Consider the following 19,987-nt stretch of genomic DNA (forward strand, 5'->3'; position numbering starts at 1 on the left):
TTTGTGTAGCTGCCTCCTCCCCTCCCCCATCCTAATTGTAGGGGAAACTTAGTGTCAGTCATCTACACCTGAATTTAGTGCATGTGCTCCTTTGAGTGGGGGGTTGTCCTACCGACCCTTCCCAGGGACTTTGCCCAAATGTCCATGCAAATTTCCCTTAGGAAAACTGGAAGTTTCACTCATGGGGTTCTTGGGGGAAGTCAGTGTACCCCCACCTGTTAAGTCAGGCAGGTAGGCTCTGTTTGACAGCAGCAGGGTGTCTCCATCAGGCAACCTCACAGCCTCCAGCCCACCTAGGGCAGGACAGGCCCAAGCTGTACTGGGAGTCAGGCTGCAAGGATGCATGAGGCCACCCAGGCTGGGCTCTATGACCTCAGATGCACTGCAGGAGGTAGTGAGTAACGTGCCAGGCACAGGTGCCCCTTCCGGCCAGGCCTGGGGTTTACCTTCAGGGAATGAAAATAGGGATACCCTCCCCCAATTCCCTTAGGGCTACTTCCCGGTGAACTTTGAGCCTCCTGTTCACACCAATACGCTTAGCAAACCATGGGCTTCATTTTCTTTAACCAGTATTTGCACATAAATGTCTGTGGGAAGTGGAAAGTGTGCTCTTCCCATATACAGTTTGACTTGTATAAATCAGAAATGCAGAGCCTCAGTGCCCAGAACTATAAAACAGAAGTAGTGACCTACCTCTGCAGATTTTTGGGAATACAGTGAGGTAAAGTAAGTGACAATACCTAGCACATATCTAGCATATAGTCAATGCTTAATAAATGTCTGGCAATTCTCCGGTCACAGACTGTCTCCCATCTTAGCAAACCTTGCTACTCTCAAAGAGTACATGTGTAGGGACAGCATCTAGAAGCAGCTGCAGGGTTCCAATGATACTGGAAAGCCTCTAGTTGCTTTTTTTGTTTAGGGTACCTATGTGTATATCAGCAAAAGTCTGCAGGTCTTTGTCTGATTAAACCTGCCCATGGTACGCCTGTGTTTACATTAGCTCTTCTCTCTGCACGTTTTTTTCCTCAGTGTTTTTGTCCAACTCGGATTTTGGTCTGTTTTTTGCAACCATATGCGTCTCGTGTGCTCGCTTTGACAGCGTTGAATCACTGTGGTTTGCCTTGGTTGCACGGGGCATGGGGGTCCCCAGCTGTGGCTGTTTCTGTGCAGATGGCAGACAGGCTACAGTGAAGGGATGTGGCCAGCAAGGAGTATTTATTAGCTTGTGGAGTGTGTCTTCCAGCAGGAGGCAGGAAGTTACCAGCATGTGGTACATATAAAACCAAAATAAAAAATACAATGCTTGATTGAACTCTAACACAGGAAGATGGACAGGATAACTTCACTTACTCAGCAAATGCCTCATCCTCTCTGTGTCCTCTGTCTATTCAGCAAGACCCTGGAAATGCAAAAAGAAAAACACTAGCTTCATTATCTTAAGGAAGCTTCAGTCTAATGGCATAGACATATAGATAAATAAAATATCTAGTAAATTCTGGTTCACAGCTAAAGGCAAAGTGTCACAGAAACACTGATAACTGAGCAATCTGAGGAGGCCATCCTGAGGAGAAGGGCTTCTGAAGAGGAAGCATTCTGAGGTAGAGGCTTGCAGTGGAAGTGAGAAAATTTGTCAGGCCCAGAGGGGAGGGGAGGCTGTTTGAGGCAGAGGGAATGGTGCAGCGCACAGGCTTGGCCAGGAAGCGTGAACAGGAGAGCACTGCTGGGCCCCAGACAGGGGATGAGGCTTTAAAAGTAGTTTCTAGCCAGTGATTTTGATGGCATCTATCCTATGTGACAACCTATCTTGTTTTCAGATCCTTTTCCTGACTTTCCTGCCAGACTCAGACATGAAATATTGATCAGTAACACATCGCTAGTAGAGTAGTATTTACTAGGATCATCTATATTCACAGCCAGCTAATTCATGTTCAATAGAATTACAGTCAGTAGGATTAGTAGTTGAGAACAGTGCAATAAACTCCCCCAAGAGGCCAGCAGCATGCAGTGTTATGAAAAGAGCTTTGGAGTTAGATGGACTGCAGATGGACTGCGTTTGGTGCCCACCTCTTGTACAGAACCAAGTAGCTTATCTGGTGGTTAAAGCTCTTTGGGAATCATTTCTCTCATATGGAAAGGAGGGTTCCAATCTGTGCCTTTGAATAATGAGAATAATAGAGAAAAATAAGTCTACCATATTGCAGGCACTTTGCCTGGGGAGATGGTTACCTTAGCTCTATTCCTCCCAACAATCTAAGGATTATTACCCCAGTTTACAGACAGGGAAACTGAGGCTCAAGGAAATCATTCATACAAAGTCACATAGTTAGAAAGCAAGACTTCCAGGCTTCACATTCATATCTGCCTGGCTCCAAAATGTTGCAAAACCTTTGCACAACTGTGTTTTGTTTGAGTATCAGTAAGAATTATCTCAGCTCATTGCACTTTGTAAGTGCTCAGGAAATATTTGCTTCCTGAAGCTCCCACCACTCTATGATTTGGAGACCTGGACCACCATAGGGGCTCCCAGGGCCCACTGCTGTTCATACTCTTAATGTCTCTGCTCCAGGGCAGAGAATGAACCAGATATTGCTGGGGAGGTTAAGAGTTATAAATTATAGTCCCTGACACAATAGAGCTTTCAAACAAGTGAGAAATGTTACAGTTGCACACAAATAATGATTACATGTTGAAAAGTAATTTCTTTAAATCCATGCAAGGAGAATAAAATAAGTGGTGTGTTTCAGCAGAGAGTAAATGCACTTCCAGCTAGAACACAGATGGTCACTCGGCTCCACTCTAATCATCATTTCCCCCTGTTTTGCCAAAATCACATAATCTAACAGGTCACTCTTTCCTGCTGAGCCTGAATGTGGCCTCAGAATCCTTCTCATCACCAAACTCCAGGTGATGCTAACATTCACTGGAGTCTGTCTTCTTGGGAGCATGACCAGGGCAACACAGGAGAAGCTCTTCCCCTGCCTTTGGCTGTCACAGGGGAGTGAGAACATGGCACTCCTGGCAGAGACAGGTGCACAGAAAAATGCAGAGCTAGGAAAGAGGGGTACTTGGCAGAGACCTGAGAGTGGTCTACTGGGGCTGGGCCTAGGCCATCCAAACAGGTGGGAAGGAGGGAAGGAGCCAAGGTCAAGGCGGACTGGGGACAAGCGCAGAGGCCTCCTGAATGTGGGGCTCAGGAGAGTGAATGGAAAGAGGTGGGAGGGGGAGCCACAGAAGAGGAGGAAAACATCATCTAAGTCTGAGAAGATAAGATAGCCTGCATAGCTGTGGGGTTCACCATGGATCATGAAATCTGTCTCATCAATCACAGTAAATACTTCTCAATAAAGGAATTAGGATAGAATCAAAAATACCAAAGTGTATCAGGCAGTTTAAGTAGGCAGGCTGGAAGGAGAGCCATCAAGGACAGCTCTAGAAATTAAGACTGAGCAATGTAGGGAATGGAGATGCCCTTAGCCATGACAGCAAGGGTTAGGAGGAAAACACACCTGTGAGGGAGAGACGGGAAGTCAGATTTAGGTGGGTTGAGTCTGAGGCCTTGGCAGTGCCTCCAAGTACAGGTGTGTGGCAGGCAGGTAGGTGGGGGAAGGAGAAAGAGGAGGTGAAGACTGAGTGACTGGTCAGGTGCCAGGGAATGAATGGGCAAGCACGGGGTCCTGATGGTCACATGCAGTTGGGGATGGGGCAGGCAAGAAGAGAGGTCTGAGGGGCCGAGAACTGAGATCTTATGGCCTCAGGGAAACCACAGGAAGAAAAACAAGAAGGAGGGAGTGAGTGTGATGTGGTATCCAGTACAAGCTAAGAGGGCAGTTATGCAGAAACAGTGTTAAGGTTGTGCTGCTCTGCAAGCCAGATCAGAAGGCGTGAGCATTTGGAGAGAGAGGTGATGCTGTCTGCAGGTGAAGGGGAGCAATTCTGAGAGGGCTGGCATCTCCATCAACCTGAGGAAGGAGGCTGGCTCCCCGCAGATGTGAGGTCACCTTGGGAGGACGGTGATGGCTGCAGCACCTGGGGAGGCTGAGGGTCACGGGAGGAAGGCACAAGACTAAAGGGGAGGAGATGAGGGGCAGAGGCGTGGAGGGGTGTAGAGATGTGGAGGAGGGAAGCCAAGGACCTGAGTCGGCGACTTTGGTCTTTTTAACATAGGAAGTGGAATCATCTGCTGAGAATAATGTATGGGGACTGAAGACCTGACAAGGTGGGGAAAAAGTCAGAACAGCTCTATCAGAGGAGCCAAGAAGAGCTGTGATTCTTAAAGGCCTTTTTGGTGAGTGATAGGTTTTCACTGGTTAAGACGTGGTGTAGTGTGGGGGCAGTGTGTCCAGGGGAGAACACTGGGTGAGGCCCAGGGCACAGACAGCTCCGGCTCCCCCACTAGCTAATATACTGGACATGTCGCCTCACTTCTCGGAGTCCAGCCTTCTCTTTTCTCAGAAGAAACAGGATTAAAATAGATCTTCCATCAGCTCTTTCAGCAGAGTCTATGAGTCTATTAAGTATCTTACTCATTGACATTGATTGATTTATCAGATTAAAATCTTCACTAGCTCCACTCAGAGAGCAGAGCTCAATGAAACCTGGGACAAGTTTGAGATCTGGCCCGCACGCATGTGTGTCCATGCATGTGTACGCATGCATGTCCGTGGGGTGCACACACTTTCAGGGGTGGCATCTGAGCAGTGGATGGAAAGACCAGCTGCAAACCTTTAGCAGCAGGAAACCACTGGGCTCAACAAAGGGCCCCCAGGCAACGGGCTAGTACAGAGTACAAAGTGACCCAGAGAAGCTGAGAAAATTCATGGCTGTGGTGGAGGCTGGCCTAGTGTGTTCAGAGAGAAGCCCCACTTTGAGATTAGCTCAGCCCCCTTACCCTCAATTGGTGCAGAGGCTTCTCCCCGGGCAAGAGAGAAAGCCTAGGAAGATGACTCCGAACTTTAAGGCTAACCCCACACTGGTCGTTAACCAAGCAAGTTCAGTCCTATCTTACGGATGCGTGACTATGCTGAGAGCTGGTGGTATGTTTTAGAAAACAGGTCTTTGTCCAGGATAAATTGTGTAGTAGCCCATGCCCTCAGTTAAAATACTGTTCAGTTCCCCTGCTGCCCTGCAGGGGAGAAGGCTCCAGGGTGCCCCTTCCTTCCTAGGAGCAGCAGGCTGCCTGGGGGCCATCCCTAATACATCTGCCCTCTTGTCAAGCCCGGACTCTGCCTGTGAGCTCCAACAGCCTGGGCCCCACTGGCAACAAAAGTAGAAGGCATCATCTGACAAGGAAAAACATCAGAGAAGAGTGTGTGCATTTGTCTGCATTTGTGTGCAGGTCATTTTAAGAGCTCCAAAATGTCACCCTGTCTGCCCTGGTGAGTGCCTGCTGTGTGCACCAAGGTACCACATGCCCAGGCCATGGAAATGGTGCCATTCTGGGAGGCTGCACAGGCCATGGTGAGTAGGGTGGCAGATTAAGTAAAACTAACCCCCTCAAGCTCAAAGGTTTTCATACCATGTATTGACACATGATCCTTGCTCCCCTCCTGAAGCCAACACTGTCTCTTCCTCCCCACAAGGCACAGAGAGCCTTATTTAAAGTTTCCAGTCCATATCAGTCATTTCCTTACCAGTCATATTCACCTAAGGCTGTGCACACCCAGGACTGTCCTAGCCCCAAAGCACAAAGTGGTGGTATTTTTACATTTGGGAGTTACTCAGAGTCCTCTAAGGAAATGGGGAGTGGGGCAGAACACCCATGCAGATGTCTGTTCATTAAGATGGTGGTGGTGGTCTGGGGAGGTGGGTGGACATAGGCCTGACTCAAACCAGCTGCCAGCCGCTGCAGGGAGAACTTGAGGGGATCTCAGAGAAGCCACCCTCAAAAGGGCAGCCCCTGTTCACCTCCCAATTCTGTATCCACACTAGGGAAATAATTTTGATTTTTAAAAACAACTTTGCAGCTGCCATGTTTTCTCCTATTTGTACACACTGCCTCCAGGAATCACTTTACAACAAAGGTGCGAGCAATTCAAAGGAGGTAAACAAACACGAGAGAGCATCTAATGTTTCTAATCTAATCACCAGTCCAGTTATTTCTTCTCCTAAGAAGTTATCAAAGTAAATACTCTGTCATCTGCAGCTTGCCCCACAGCCTGCACGGCGGCTCTTGGGCTGTGCCTCACACCTCCGTAGGCTGAGCACACTCTCCTTGGAGCCCCTCAGGTTAGCCTGCTCAGGCAGTCATGACAAAGGGCTCAGGACTGGGTCACTCAAACAACAGACATTTATTTTCTTACAGTTCTGGAGACTGGAAGTCCAAGATCAAGATGTTAGCAAATTTGGTTTCTGGGAAGGATTCTCTTACTGACTTGTACACAGTCACCTCCTCAGAATGTCCTCACGTGGCCTCTCCTCCACATGTGCACAGAGAGTGAGAGAATGAGCTCTCTGCTGTCACCTCTTATAGGGCCACAAGCCTATCAGATCAGGGCCCCACTCTAAGGACATCAGTTAACCTTAAATACTCCCTTAGAGTCTTCCTCTCCAAATTCAATCACACTGAAGGGCTTCTGCTTATGAATGTGGTGGGGACACAAACATTCAGGCCCTATTCCAGGGTGACGAGTCCTGGCCAGGAGTGCCATACACACTCAGGCTCTCCCAAATTTAAAAACAGGGTCTGTCCTATGGAAACCTGAAGTCCCTCTTTAGTGATTGGCAGTTCCTATTGGAGTGTTCAGCACTATGGCCCTAGTAACTTTTAAAGGGGACAATAAGGTTGCTCTCCATTCCTATTGGTGCTTTGGCTTCAGATAGATGCTTCACAGTGCATCTTAGCCACTTGCTAATCTGTGACCTTAGGAGAGTAACTCTCAGAGCTTCAGCTGTCCAATCTGCAGAATAAGAATAGTCATACTGGCTGCCAACATTATGACAGTTTAAAAAAATATGTAAATTCTCCTGGCAGAGAGCATGATGTATACACTGGGTGTTTAACTGTCACTTGTCCCTTACTTCCCTGAGCCCTCCCCTTGTCACTTACTCAGAGTCAGTGTCCAACTTATCTGTGGACCCCATTCTTTCCCTGGGAACAGTGCTGGTCAGGAGCATGACTGGGGTTTTGGCATGACTGAGGGAGTGTTTTCTGACCCAAATCCAGGAACCCAAAAAGACGGTCTAGCAAGTGCCAGTAGGCATAATGGGTCAGGGGGTGTGAAATGAGGATGCTTTGGGACATCCAAGGTCTATGGAGGCTTTGTACACATGACAGCCTCTTCTTCCCTTTATCCTAGCCACTGCTAAAAAAAAAAAAATCACATATAAATTCACCGAGTAAGTTTTTAATGAGTATATGAGATAAACTGCATTTTTGGGAGATGAATTACACTTGCAGATGGCCATAAACAAAAGCTTTCTTTCAAGCTCCTCATTTTAAAAAAGCTATTTAATTGGGTGGCCAGGCCCTGAATTGGTATATGCATCAGTGATCAATAAATGGGAAATTGTTTGTCAGGCTCTCTTCCCCTGGGCAGTCCAGGAAAAAAAGGGAAGGAGCTCTAGTTTCCAGAGCAACTCTTCCCTGTGTCCTGTTTGGGTGGAGTTAGAGCACTGAATCCTCTCTGTATGCTGGGCACTGTAAGCATGGTGCATGGAATAAACACCAGGGAAGGGTGGCCTGCCTTGTGCCTACAGTAGGTGCCAATAAATGTTTGTTGGATGAGTGGCCTAAACACTTAAGTAATCTACTGAAGAGAAATGCAAGCCTTGAAGGCTCACAAAGATTTATATGTAAGTGTTTATAGCAGCATTATTCACAGTAGACAAAAACTGGGAACAATACATGTGTCCATCAACTGATAAATGGCTAGACACAATATAGACTAGCCATATGGTGGAATAACATCCAGCCATAAAAAATGAATGAACTGCGGACACACACTACCAGGAGAATGAACCCCAAAGATCTTATGATAAATGAAAGAAGTCAGATGCAAAGGTCTGCATATTTATTTGAAATATCTGGAATAGGCAAATCTATAGATCCAGAGAGCTGATTTGTAGTGGTTGCTTCGGTTTGGGAGTAGACATGAAGGGTGCCTGCAAAGTGGGCAGGCAGATGTTTTGAGGTGGTGGAAATATTCTAAGACAGGATAGTTGCAGTGGTTTCACAATTGTGTAAATTTACTAAAAATCATGAATGTTACTCCTAAAACAAATAAGTTTTATGAAAACTATGCCTCAAAGAATCTGTAGAAAAATAACTGGATAGATCTTAATGTTGGAGAAGTTTGGGAGATCTCCCCTCCCATTCTCTGTGTATTGATATCTTCCCTTTGCTTTCAGGAGACTGGGACTATGCCAGCCAATAGGTGGTCTTTGATCACCAGCTCTTTGCCTCTAAGACAGGACTTGGCCACTTTAAGTGCTAACTTCCAAGACACTTTTTCATAGAGTCAACAGAGGTCCATTTATTTTCAGATGACCTCAAAAAGGAAACATTTGTCTTTTCTTGGGAGTTTGCAAGAGTAATTTGATGGGAACTTTAACTTGAGAGAGAACGATTTTCCAGCTTTCTCATTACAGCATGACTTCCACTAAATAAAAATAAAAAACACCCAATTTGTCATTTTCTCAGGGGAAAGTAGTGGGCAGCTCATGAGAAGGACTTGCTTTGGTCCCAGAATGAGTTGGCAGCTAAACCAGACCCCCAACACACCCATTAGGACCTAGAGTTTCCTTCTTCTGAGCAGACATTGTCTCTAGGTACTGCTGCTTGCCTGAAGAATGTGAAAGCCTTATAAATGGCCTGAAGGGAGACAGGCATGCAGTGTGATTTTATAGGTTGTAGGACTGACATATGGTTCCAGTAAATTGCCTGACTCTGAGACAGAGCTCATGATGAAAGTTCATGCACAGATATGGTTACATCTCACCATGCCTTGGAGTATGCACTATAATCAAGAAAATACTCCTACACACACACACACACATATGCATGCACCTTTCTCCAAAATGCTTAATGGAAGCATCTCAGGTAAAAGAACAGGGAAGAGCTCACCTGTCCCCCAGTGCTTCTGAGTCAATTAAGTGGCATAAACAAGACATTTAGAGGCATCACAAGCTAAAAGGAAATGCTTGGCTCCACAGTAAGAGTATCTGTCAGCACAACTACTGGGCCACATTGTACAATCTACTTTGCATTGCTCTGAGAACTGTTGGCCACAGTACAAGTTTAGAAGGGAAGGTACAGGATCATAAATAGAGGGATTGTGAGCAGGGAGGTGGTGTGGAGAATGAGGGTGAGGGTGACATAAATAGTATTTCTAGTCATGTAATAATGGTCAAAGGAGCTGGGACAGGAAACAGCATGAACCTAATTTGGCATTGATTTCTTTGAGGTGGTCTGTACTGCCTCCTTCAGCTATAATAAAGGAGTGAAATCATATACAGAGGAATCGCTTGATTTGCAATTCAGGAAGGAAAGGAAAGTAAACAAAAGTTTCCTGCACTTGGAGATCTGCACAGCTTTTGGAAAGTGTTTCTGCCCCCTCACTGTAATTTCTTCTCTCTGAAATCTGAACATAAATTGGACAGCTCATTGAAAATGACCCTGATAATGGCATGAAAATGGGCATGCATTTGATGCATTTTAAATAGTGGAGAATAAATGCACCTGCTGACCAAATTTATTATTTCACTCTACATTTGTTCTTTATTCATTTTATCTGTTTGTTTAGAGCGTTGGGGCATATACTTCCTAAAGTAGGGTTAGCATCTGAATTTTCTCCAGTACCTTTGGCCAACCTGGCTGAATGTCTGACCTGTTTCCTGTCTGACAAAAGCAAGATTGGGCATTGCAATGGGGTGAGGCAGCAGTGGATTTCAGATCTCACCTTCATCCTCACCAACCCTCGTATAGACCATGTATATTCCTGACCCTGAACTTTGTTCCTCTTGTTACTCAGAGCCTTTCCATTTTTCAAGGCCCAGGCCAAGCTTCTGCCTTTTCTGATTCTTTTCCATGCCAGTTGCACTCTTTAAGATTTTCCATTACAGTCAAAATCTCCCCATTTTGCACATAATTCTTTCAAAGGCCCATTTTGTCACTTCCAGATAGACTGTAAGTTCCTGAAGCACACAGTAATCATATTTTATATTTATTTATTGACCACCCAAAGGTTTTGGCACAAGGCAGATGCTTCATCGCCATTTCCTAGCCAATTGAAATACTCCCAGGATATGTATAGCACTGCATGTAGCCCTGTGCAATTTATAAAGTCCATTCTGTTTATAAAGTGCATTAGGTTATGTGAATCCCAGATGAAAATACAGTATGATCCCAGTTTGCTATATGCGTGCGTGTGTGTGTGTGTGTGTGTGTGTGTCAAAAGACACAAAAGACTGCACAAAATACAGCAGAATGTCAACAGTGTATCTCTGGGTACTAAGATTAGCATAGATTGCTTTTTTATTTATGCTATTCTGTACTCTTTAAAGCCTTTGTAAAGAATGTTTTTAGTTTACATGAGGTAGATCTAGTTTAACCAAAGTATTAAGAATGGCTGAGGTAATTAAGCAATTATCATCATCAGAGGCTCAGTACAGTGAGATTCAAAGTTTGCAATGAATTAGGTTTGGATGTCTGTGACGTATGGTCTATTCCAGTGTTTCCCAAGGACACCAGTCCTACCACAAGGGTTAAATTTGAATAATATGGGAAGCACACATTCCATAGCTGCTTTTTGGAAGTTCACAGTGTCTATTAGTTCTGAATATTCCTACAGCAAAAGAACCTGGCTGTGATCTACCTAGTGTTTTCCAAACTTTTCTGATAATGGAATCCTCTTTTCTTATAATGCCTGTTAACTGTATTACACTTTAGGAAACATTGTTCTATCTTATATTTAAATAATAGTATAGATTTTAGTTTTGAATGTCTTTATTTGGCTTGTTTTATTAATATTACCCTGATTAAATGATTGAGAGGGGTCATAAAGGTAGAGGCTAATGCCTTTAATCCAAGTCTATAGGTGCATTTAAACAATACACGATTTGGTCATTTTTCTCTTTCATTGTAACAGTTCTGCAGCATCAGTCATCACTTAATTCTTTAAGTTTTAAAACTTTATTTGCCATAATGAAAATATATTCTGTGAGCCTGAATTTATTCAGCCTCCTACAGAGTCCATTCTTAAGTTACTTCATTTCACTTCTACATGGGATTTTTTTTTATCATCTCCATAATTATTTTTCAGCATGAGTTTTTATCAAGGATGCTGACACGAGAAATCTTTCTAACCTCCACCACCATTTGAAGGTTATCACAATAATGAAATGTGGCAAAGGCTAACCCAAAATGTCAGGTAATCATAGTGTGTAAATTGGAAAATTTGTGCCTCCATCTGAAATCAAATTTGTGGGTGGGGATTCACTGAGAACAAAAGCAAGACATCCTGATGGAAAAGTATAACTTGCAAGAATGGGAATCTGCCTGGATTTTGCCCTCCTTTGCTTTTCCCTGCCCTACAGCCATGAGAGGAACAGATAAGTTGTTGGGAGCTTATTTGGTTTTCCAAGGACTTTCCAACTAGGATATATACACCTGTGAAAAGTAAGAGGAAAAAGGAGACTGAACATTAATAAAACAGGTAATGAAACTGTCTTGCCCGAGGGTTTCAGCCCCAGACAAGTTCACTATGGATTCAGTGAGACTGAGAAATGACAATGGAATGTTCTTGGGGTAAAAGGGTTCATACCCAGCTTTTTTCTCCTGGTGGTAAGGTCCCGCACTAGAATCACGTCTGCATCCAGCAGTCTGCAGGTCTTTAATCCTCTTTCATCTCTGCCTCCACCCAGAGCACTGGACAGAGCTCTTTATATAGTTACTCAGTAACAGCTTATTGCCTACAGGTGTGGAAGCATTAGCCTAGCAGTAGGCCAATTACATGATAAAGCAGTTTAAGGTCAGGTGAGGATCCTGGCCATAGGAACTTCCATTTTCCCCACAGAAGCACAATATAGATGGTGTCAAGCAGGGTTTGGGCAAGTAAAAGACATTATGTCTCCCTGACTAGCCACATAAGGCTTGGGATTACCTTTGGCTAAAACAGAACCAGGGCTGGCAATTAATAATATAATTTGCGAACACCTGTATAATAGGCTACCTTGAATCAGGATTTTGCCTCATAGAATTACTGTATAGGATAAACATTATTCAAAGTTGTCATGTTATTAAAGCTATTTAAATTACTGTTAAGTTTAAGCACAACATATAGAGTACATTTGACCCCAATATATTTTGTACTTATCTCCTGTACCCCTGTGGGGGAGGATGGCTTCTTTGCTCTGTGTGCCCACTCAGCTAAGTGCCAGGCTGATCGTATAAAAGCCAAGTATGCTGTCTCCTGGAAATTGCATCAGTCCATGGTTACACCCTATGCACGTTACAGCTCTGTTTACATTTCCAGCTAACTGATACACACAATCGTGAAAGCAAACCAGACAGTGGGAAATCATGCGCTTTCCACCTTTTCAGGGTGTGCGGTAAAAGCCCTGCTGCAGAGCCCCCCTTGGGCTGCAGCCTGGTCCCCAGGAATCACAGGGCTCTAGTATGGAGTGTGGAGCCTTTTCAGAGCACAGCTGCCAGAGGCTGTGGTTTTTAAGTAACACTTCCAAGTGGGATCAAAGGCCATCAGCAGGAAGGCAGCGCAAATAAAGGGATAAGAGGGAAAGTCTGTTTTTCATATGCACACAACATAAGAGAGCTTTTAGAGGTCAAGGCCAACGACCTCCTCAGGTAGGAATCCTCAGCCCCTGTGCTCAGCACTCACGGCGCAGCAGCTGTGCACTGACCCAAACTAAAGCACTGCTCTGCGTACTAGGGTACGAATGGTAGACTAATACTAGTAGTCAGTCTGCTGACTGAAGACAGTACTTGAGCCGCTGGGCGTGTCCTGCAGCCCTCCAAATGCTGATGTGCACACAGATTCCTGTTGAAATGCAGATTCTGATTCCGGGGTCCTGGGGTGGGGCCTAAGATTCTGCCTTTCCTACAAACTGGGAGGGGGCGCTGATGCTGCTGGCTCACCTTCCGCACTAAAGTGCGGGTCAAGATTCTGGAGGGTAAGAAAGCCCGTGGGGAACGTCTTCCACTTAGGTTTTGTTTCAGGAAGCGGCCTCCATGGCCCGGTGCCCCCGGCTACGACCCAGGGCGGCTTGCCAGGACCTTGGCTGTGGAGCCGCGCCTGTGCTTCGCCCGCCCCCAGCCCCGGCTAACTGCGCTTCTCTTCCGCAGGGGAGGAGCGCCCGCGGGACTCCCCGGGCCCGGCGGAGGCCCCGGCACCGGCTGGGGCGGAGGCCGGCGGGAGAGCGATCCGCGGCTGCCGGCGATGCTCGCGGGCGCAGCTCCAGAAGGTCTGCTGGGGCGTGGCGGTGGTGCTGTGCGTGTGCGCCTCCTGGGCGGGCGCCACGCAGCTCGCCAGGCTCACCTTCCGGCGGTTCGACGCGCCCTTCACTCTGACATGGTTCGCCACCAACTGGAACTTTTTATTCTTTCCGCTGTACTACGCCGGGCACGTCTGCACAGCGGCAGAGAAGCAGTCCGCGAAGCAGAGATACCGGTAGGCGCACGCGGGCCGGCCCGCCCTGGGGCTGCGCGCCTCGGAGCGGCGGTGTGTCCTGGGCCGGTGGGGACAGGTCACGGTGCCACCTGCTGCATCAGGGAGGCCTGATGGTGATTCTGCCTCCCACAGGGTTTGAACGCCTTCTTCCTTGCCGCCCGCTCCTCAACCCCTGGAGTTCCTTTATGTGAAATAGGCGACGGCAGCATTTTCAGAGGGGGCCTTGGCAAGGAGTCAGAAAGCTTGGGTACACTTGGGAGAACTAGGAGGCGGCCCCGCACCCCTCCTCAGGCTGGGGTGAGGAGTGGGAGTCGGTGGAGCCAGGTGACACGGCTGGTTCCTGGAGCTTGCCCCATCTTTTGGAGCTGCACCCTGCAAAGACTTGAGTACTCAGTCCCTTCCCAGCCCAAGACATCTCCTTTGGTTATGGGAAGGCATCAGTCAGAATGTCTGGCTGTGCGGCTTTCAAAGTCAAAGCAGTGTCTGAACTTTGTTGGCTGTATTTTCTCATAAGAAGCCCTCTGGTACGACTTCCCTTTCAAAAAGAGGCCAGAAACCCTGATGGCATCCCTCCACCTCAGTATACAGCAGGGCTTCCCCTCCCACCTCAGGTCGAATTGTTGGTGTCACCCCTGGTCTTCATCCTTGGCAATCCATGAACCTCTTGGCTGCCTGGAGTAGAGGCTCTCCACAGGCTGGGTCAGGGCTCCAGGAAAGAATGCTGGACCAAGGTAAACAAGTGGGACCTGGTACTTACCTTTTGTCAGTCCCAGAAGTGGAAAAAAATGCAAAAGCTGAGGGTTCTTCAGTCCTTTAACCCACTTCATCCCGCCTCACCAAACACACACCCCATAAAATTGCCATGTTCCATTTACCATCTGCTTCAGATCTCATTTCTTTTCTGAGGTTTCCATTGAAAGTCAGTAGATAACTAAAAACATCACTGGGTCCAAGGAAGGGAGAGGCCTGGGAATGGAGGTCTGGATGCAGATAAGAATCTCCCTCTGGGCATGTACCACTATGTCACTGTAAAGCTATAGTTGGCAGGTGTGAGGTGCCAGACGTTTTTAATGTTCAGAGGGAATTTGGGCTGGCTTCTTTAAAAAACCAAGTTGTAAATCAAAGCACGAATTCTAGAAGAGAGGGCTCTGATGGAGAAAGGATTGAGTCACAAGGCCAGCCTCCCGGGTGCCCTTAGTGAGAAGGATTAGGATGAATTCTGGAAGCAAGGCCTGCAGGAACATGGAGCCTGGAGCCCAGAACCAGAACCCAGGCCTGGAGCATTCTCAGGGTGGAATTAATCCAGTGGCTCAGGGACCAGCCAGAAATTGCTAAAAAGGCCCTTGATGCACTTCTTCTGATGAGCAGCCAGAAGCAGACTGAAACAAACAGGCTTAGAAACTCTGATAGGGCCCAAGATTGTCCTGAAGGCAAGAAGAAAATATTGGCTGGCTTTTAGTCACCTAGTAAAGCAACATTTCAGTTAATGATGTATTTAACAGTTAAATAGCCCTAAGGATATTTAATATGTAATTAGGAGTGTGCCTTTCTTTAAACTGCTTCTCTAACAAAGAGCTCAAAATGAGCTTATGCGCCCTTTCTTGATAGAATTACTGAGAGAGAAGATGTAGAGTTCTTCTCTGCTTCCTTCAACCATTCAAGCAGAAAGAGTGTCTCCCTTGTGAGGGGCAGCACTGACTTATGGCTTACACATGTGTCCTAAACATGACTTAGGTGTCCTTACACTGTATGTGTCCTAAACCGATTACCTTGAGACAAGACTGGTACTGTGGGCCACTTAGGGCCACTTACGCTACTTAACACATTGTGCTGAAAACACCACAGAACCAAGCCCTGTGGTGGCTAAAAGGTCAAGGTAGGAAAAATGCAAGGTTACAGTGAAAGGTTAGTTAGACACAGAAAGACATCAACACCTTGATTTCAGCTTATTGTCTTCCTATAGAAAGCATCTGGGAAGTCATGAAAGGACTGTGGTGACCGCTGTGTCAGCTAGGGGGCAGTGGCAGGTGGATGATCATAGTTGATTAGTGAAGCCAGTCAAAATCATGCCTCGTTTCCATAAAAACGCCTAGCTTCACCTCTTTCAAAAAGTCGTTCACCCTGTGGCTAAGCAGAGCTGCAAATTTACCAACCAGTTATTGGGTGTGTGAGTTAAGACACTGTTGGAGGGGTGAAGAGAGATTGTTTCTCAGAGAAAAATTTTAACATCAGACTTTACATAGGAAATCACGACTCTTGTCACAACTCAGACTGGGAGTTCTGTAAACAGATGTTAGGATTTCCAGAAATCAAGGAAAACTGAAACCACATCTTCCAATTTGGGGCGTTTTCAGAGTTAATGCCAGAGAGGAGAAGATCTAGAGTCAGCTGAGGAGATGTGTGCTTGGCTCAAAGTGTTTCAACACGGAGCTGAGAGAAAAGGAGAAAGGGAGACACCTCTTCCACAGAGAGGGAGGCTGGACAGATAAGCTTTCCTTGTAGTTATCAGGAAGCAGTCAATTGGAAGTTTCGTTTCTCCAAGCACTCCACACCTAGGCCACTTCCCTGACGTGAAGCTAGAAAAATAAGCCAAAGCAGAGAGAGGAAAGTACATATTGTACAGCACAGAGCTCCTCAAACCCTGTGAATCGCCCTAGGTTTTGTGGAAGAGCTGACACTGATTCAGTAGGTCTGAGTGGACCTGAGATTCTGCTTTCCTAACGACTTCCAGGGTACAGTGGTGCTGCTGCACTTTGACCATTAAGGCCCTGGAATTGTTGAGTCTCAGCTACAGATGTTTAAAAATGCTGCCAATCTGACCACACATAACAAACAACCAGAATTCACTAATGAGAGACTCACTTCATGCCCCAGAGATGACTGAGCCCTGGTCCTCCACCCCTTGCCAAGGAGGGGAGGCTGTGTGGGCAAGTCACCTAAGCTGTGGAAGCCTCAGAGGCTCATTGTGAATGGAAGGTGATTCCACCTGCATTGCCTTGCACAAAAGATGTCTGTGTGATCAAACGAGACACCATGCATGCTAGTGCCCTGTACACAGTGAAATGCCTTAAAAAAACCAAGAGTCACCACTGTATTGAGATATCCTCCATGGATTGTATCCAAGGATGTAGCCATGCTTAGCTTACTGGCCACCTGTGGTGGCCTATTTCAAATATAGGAGTGCGTCTTAGAGTGCCAAGCCCTATAGGGTCATGACTTTGTATGCCTTGGAGAAACCAACCTGTGGCCTTGCTGGCTGCACAGAGCATCCCGGAACCCACCAGCCCACCTCACAATCAGCACTGAGGGCAGGAATTAGAAATTCCTGAAGGTGAAAGCCTCCTGGCCCAGCTGTCCTGGCCTTTCAGCCTCATGCCTGTGGCCTCCCCAGTGAACACGCCCAGAGCATTGGAGAGGAAAGCAAGCTCCTCCCTTCCTGCCGATGACCAGCACCTCCCCCTTGTCTTCCCTATTGCTCATTGACAGCTGACCACAGGGATGCCCTGAGGAAGCAGTAGCCTAGGATCTAGGGAGGGCTCTGGCCGTAGAGATGCATGTGGGCACTGTGGAAGCTGCAGGTGTGACCTGAAAGGGGACCCAGCCCCCAGGAGTCTCCTGCACAGCTCGGCAGCAGGGGAGGCACATGGAGGAGGTTGCAACAGGGCTATGGCCCTGGGGAGACTGTCCAGGGCAGGTGTGAGGACACAGCCTCCCAGGCCCTCTCACCCCAGATGAGGAAAATAGCATCTCAGATCCCAAGGGCTGACCCGGCCTGCAGAAACCAGCCAGAGCTGATCTGGGGCACTTGCAGTCTGGTCAGTAGGTCTTCAGGAATTTCTGCCAGTAGTGTCCTCTCTGCATAAGGAAATACTGGAACCTCCTACTACCATGCAGCTGCCAGAAGAGTGAATGATGATGCAGTGGTGACACGTTTTCCTCTGTCTTTGTAGCTTTGGGTTCTGCAAGCTAGCCAACTGATTCTGTTTCAGAAAAGCTGAGAAACCTTTGAGTCAAGAAAGGGAAAGGGCAGTTTCAATGCCTTTCAGCTGAAATCCTATGAAGGCCCAGTGTGTGTATGTAGTTGCACAGACTTACACGGGAACTGCACGGCGCCTTGCAGTTATAACATTCTAGGTCTAAGGTGCAGACAGGAGATTGTTCATTCTGAAAATGGTTATTGCACGTCTTCTCTGGGTGAGGCACTGGGGGTACAATAATAAATGGTCCCCATCCTCAAGGAGCTTGCAGTGCAGTAAGGGAGTCAGATAGCCAGACAAAGTGGAGGGTGTGCAGGGGGCTGGGGACAGGCCTAGGTGTGTGGGTCCTGGGACAGAGTGAAAAGATTTTTTAGAGGAAGTAACTGAGGAAGAGGCCCTTTAGGTGCTGGGCAGTGGGGAGGCAGAGCAGCTGAGGAGAGCACAGTCTGCCTGGCACATGAAGGGGCTCTGGCTTGGCTGTGGGAGGTAGGTGAGGCATGGCACAGAGGACCCTGGTGAACCTCACACACCACACAGGAGGCTTGAATTCTGGGGTGAATACTGGGAAGAGCCAGTGAAGGGAAGAGCAGAGGAGTCAGGAGACTGGCACTTGACAAAAAGCACCCTCGCCTTTCTGCAGAGAAGGGTGTGGTATGCAAGGCTGGAGGTGGCCCAGGTGAGCCGGCACTGGGGCAATGTCTGCGTGTCTGGGCGTGTGGAAGACACAGGTGTTGTTCTGACCCAAGGAGCTCACAACGAAGTGGGAGAGACCCACATAACAGACCATGGGACAGGAGAATGAGGCCGACTGACTGGCCTGCCGCTTGGGGGCGAGGGCAGGGCAGCTTATGTAAATGTTAAGACTGAAGAGTCAGATTGAGGCCCAGATGGGAGGGAGCACGTGAGGGATCAAAGGGGGCTGAGGCTTTATTCTAGAAGGCAGTGGAGACTCAGAAAGGTTTTAAGAACTGATATAATCAGATCTGCTTTCAAAAGTAGGTTCAGAATGCTAATTACGGAACTGTTTACAGAATTGTTCCCGTTTCATATCAGAGGTAGAATTGACTCCCAGGTATTTTGGGAATTTTGGGGTAGGAGCGTAGGATGCGGGGTGCACTTAGTTTCTGAGCAATAGCAATTACTTTGAGCATAAATCTTGAAGTATTACCAAGCTGGGTCTCTTGCTTTGAACTGTTAACCTCTTTAGCCTAAAGCAAACTCTTGTATTGGTGGAAACTATTTCAGTGGTCATTTTCTCACCAAGCTCAGGTATTCTGAACGAAGGGAGAAAATTTTTCCAGGAAACACTAGTAAACATTTACGGTCCCGTGTGAATGCTCATTACTGATGCCCCAGCACATCCCTATGTTCCCAGTGCTGTCGGGCCTTTGATTTGATGCAAGCTGATGAGTTGTTGAGCCCTGGACACGCTCGGGCTTGTTGTTCCCATGAACAGCTCTTTGTAGGGGGAACAAGGCCACAGGCACCCTCCATTCTAGGAGGACAGAAATATGCCTTTGTTCACCCCAGAATATTCAACGGGGTCAGGTACTGTTCTAGGAGCTAGAGTTATAGCAGTGACCAAAATAAGCTCCTTGTCTTTGTGGAACTTGTATTTTAGTGGGAAACAAACAATAAACAAATAGCATCTAATATGTGGGATGGTGCTGAGTGCTATGGAGAAAGTTGGAGTGAGGCTGGAGAGTGGGGGCCCTGGGTGGGAAGGCAACAGTGTCAGCTAAAGAGTCCTGTGGCTGTGTCAGCATCTCCCCACCCTATCCAGACCCAAATGCCTAGATTAGCCCTGGTTACCCACTGGCTTATTCATTCTTTATTCTGGCAAGCATTCACTCCTCCAGTAAGCATTCATGGACTGCCTACTGGAGGTTTGCCCTGCAGGGCACTGGTGAGGGCAGGCCGAAGCACATTTCTGCCCTTGAGATGCTCAAAACCCAGAGGGCAAAACCACCCATACACCCCTGGATAGAGGAGTCCCATGGCAAGGAGGCCTGACCTGTTTAGCCTCTTCTGGAACCCTAGAGCACTGTTCTAGCCGCGAGCTCAGAGGCCCCAAGGGGCAGAGGAAGGCACAAAATGTCCTGCTCTCAGCACATCCCTTTGCCTTCTCCCTTTCTCCTAACAGGCAGCAGGCTTGTTTCCTATCTCATTTCCAAGAATCATCAACCCAGAAAGCAGCAAGCTGCATCCAGAACCTTTGCAGTTGATATTTTGTTGTTTTTGTTTTTGTACCTGGTTTAGAAGAAATGGGCAAAATATTTGGAAACTGCACTTTTTAATTTGGTTTGTGTCTTCTGCTCAGTAGAAAATAATGGCAATGATATACAGACATCTTCATGCCAAGAGATTTTGGTCAAGCTTGCTGCC

General features: G+C 47.1%; 1 protein-coding gene across 2 annotated transcripts in view; it reads left to right on the top strand.

Annotated features, from left to right (window-relative positions):
• Positions 1-19,987, top strand: part of SLC35F3 (solute carrier family 35 member F3) — a 461,126-nt gene that overhangs the window by 322,964 nt on the left and 118,175 nt on the right. For both annotated transcript variants that reach the window (XM_036919247.2, XM_036919248.2), the window contains one exon: positions 13,301-13,625. In XM_036919247.2, coding sequence (XP_036775142.2) covers positions 13,301-13,625 — 325 coding nt within the window. The remainder of the gene's footprint in view (positions 1-13,300; positions 13,626-19,987) is intronic.

This window comes from Manis pentadactyla, chromosome 8, assembly GCF_030020395.1.
Source record: "Manis pentadactyla isolate mManPen7 chromosome 8, mManPen7.hap1, whole genome shotgun sequence".
In the NCBI taxonomy this organism is placed as follows: domain Eukaryota; kingdom Metazoa; phylum Chordata; class Mammalia; order Pholidota; family Manidae; genus Manis; species Manis pentadactyla.